We start from the raw sequence: 1,440 nt of genomic DNA, 5'->3' as shown, positions 1-1,440 counted from the left end.
CCTGGAGTGTGCTTCTCTCGATGGGCCCTGTAACCTCTTATTTTAGGCTGGTGAAGCAGTTATGCCTCTCACTTAACTCAGTGAAGCTAGGAAGCCTAAAGCAAAGCAAACCTTGCCTTTATATATCTCCGTGAACTGAACTTAAATCCAAATGCAATATTCCTCCTGTGCTAAAGGTAACATCTTGTCATTTGTAAATGCATCATTAACCTACCCCAAAATACATTCATGATCTACCCTCGTCGACCTTAACCTAACTGCCAGTGAATGCTAATGTGAACTGACCTTTCTTCTGACACTCGATCATAGAGACCTTGATTTTAAACTTTCTGTTACTGCTGACGCTCGATGTAAGGAAGCTCATTTCCGTCGGATTGGCTTTCCCGTTCACGTCCAGATAAACTGCAGAGAAAGAAGGAGGTAAATTTAGTATACAAACAGTTAAGTATATGAGCAATTCTTCTACAAGTTCTTAACACTTGATTCTCCTCCCTAACCCTATTTCAGGGGTTACGTAACAAGGCACGGATACACTGCCCATATATTGTGTTGGATTCCATGGATTTTTTTAACCAACCAACCACGCTAGTTATTTACAATGCTGCGATGAGAAGCCCCGTCCCGGTCCACCGGAATCACCAGATCAAAGCAAAGACCGCTATGGACAGAGCCCTGATCTCCCTCACTCTTGCTGCTTTAGCAAATGGTCGAACAGCCAGAAAAGTACAAAAGGGTAACTGTCTCTAGAAGAGAGTACATATCCTTAGAGTTCAAAACTCTTTCTTGTCGGTGAAAAGAGCCTCGTGCAACAGTTTGATTTTCAAGGTACGTTTGTTTGTACTGGGGAACCAATCGAGGATGTAATTTTTAGCTGATATATATGCTTGCATATATATTGACATAATAATCAAATGCATTTACAACATAGACAATCTGAACGACCTGAACCTGAATCTGTAGAGGGATGGGCATCCATTGGCTGGACCAAAGGGCGAAACCCGCGCGAAGCGAACAGGGGGTGGGCAAATCCAAGCTCTCGATCTTGAACAGCTCTATCGGAAATGTATAGATTCAGCCAGGGGTGCAATTTTAAATTTCCGGGTGGGGGGAGGTACCGTAGTAACCTCCTCCCAGCCCTGCCTGTGAGCCTGATCTGTTTAGAAGGCGTCCTGAAGTTATGAGATAATTTTGACCTGTTATTCAGTAATATTGCTCAAAGGATTCAGCAGATATGGTAGCCAATTTACACCAACAACTTACTTAAACACGAAAAGTTTCCAACAATGCTTCTGTTGTTGTGACTTGAGAGCTTCCTTTACTCTTACATAATTTAAAAAAAACACTGTTTTATGGAATGCCAGATTCATATAGGACACGAATAGAAAGTAGGCCTACTCGAAACATCAGTGACATGCAAAGCATGTGAAGTAGAAATAGAGC

At 42.2% G+C, this 1,440-nt stretch overlaps 1 protein-coding gene across 1 annotated transcript in view; it reads right to left on the bottom strand.

Annotated features, from left to right (window-relative positions):
* LOC119591077 overlaps positions 1–1,440 on the bottom strand; it is a 21,727-nt gene that overhangs the window by 13,565 nt on the left and 6,722 nt on the right. The window contains exons 7-9 of the mRNA XM_037939799.1: positions 922–1,052; positions 728–743; positions 286–402 (exon numbers count right to left, since the gene is read on the bottom strand). Of these exons, the coding sequence (XP_037795727.1) occupies positions 286–402; positions 728–743; positions 922–1,052 (264 nt within the window). The remainder of the gene's footprint in view (positions 1–285; positions 403–727; positions 744–921; positions 1,053–1,440) is intronic.

Source organism: Penaeus monodon, chromosome 28 (assembly GCF_015228065.2).
Source record: "Penaeus monodon isolate SGIC_2016 chromosome 28, NSTDA_Pmon_1, whole genome shotgun sequence".
Classification (NCBI taxonomy): Eukaryota; Metazoa; Arthropoda; class Malacostraca; order Decapoda; family Penaeidae; genus Penaeus; species Penaeus monodon.
Note: the sequence above shows the minus strand (reverse complement) of the source record. Positions and strands in the feature narration are given on the sequence as shown.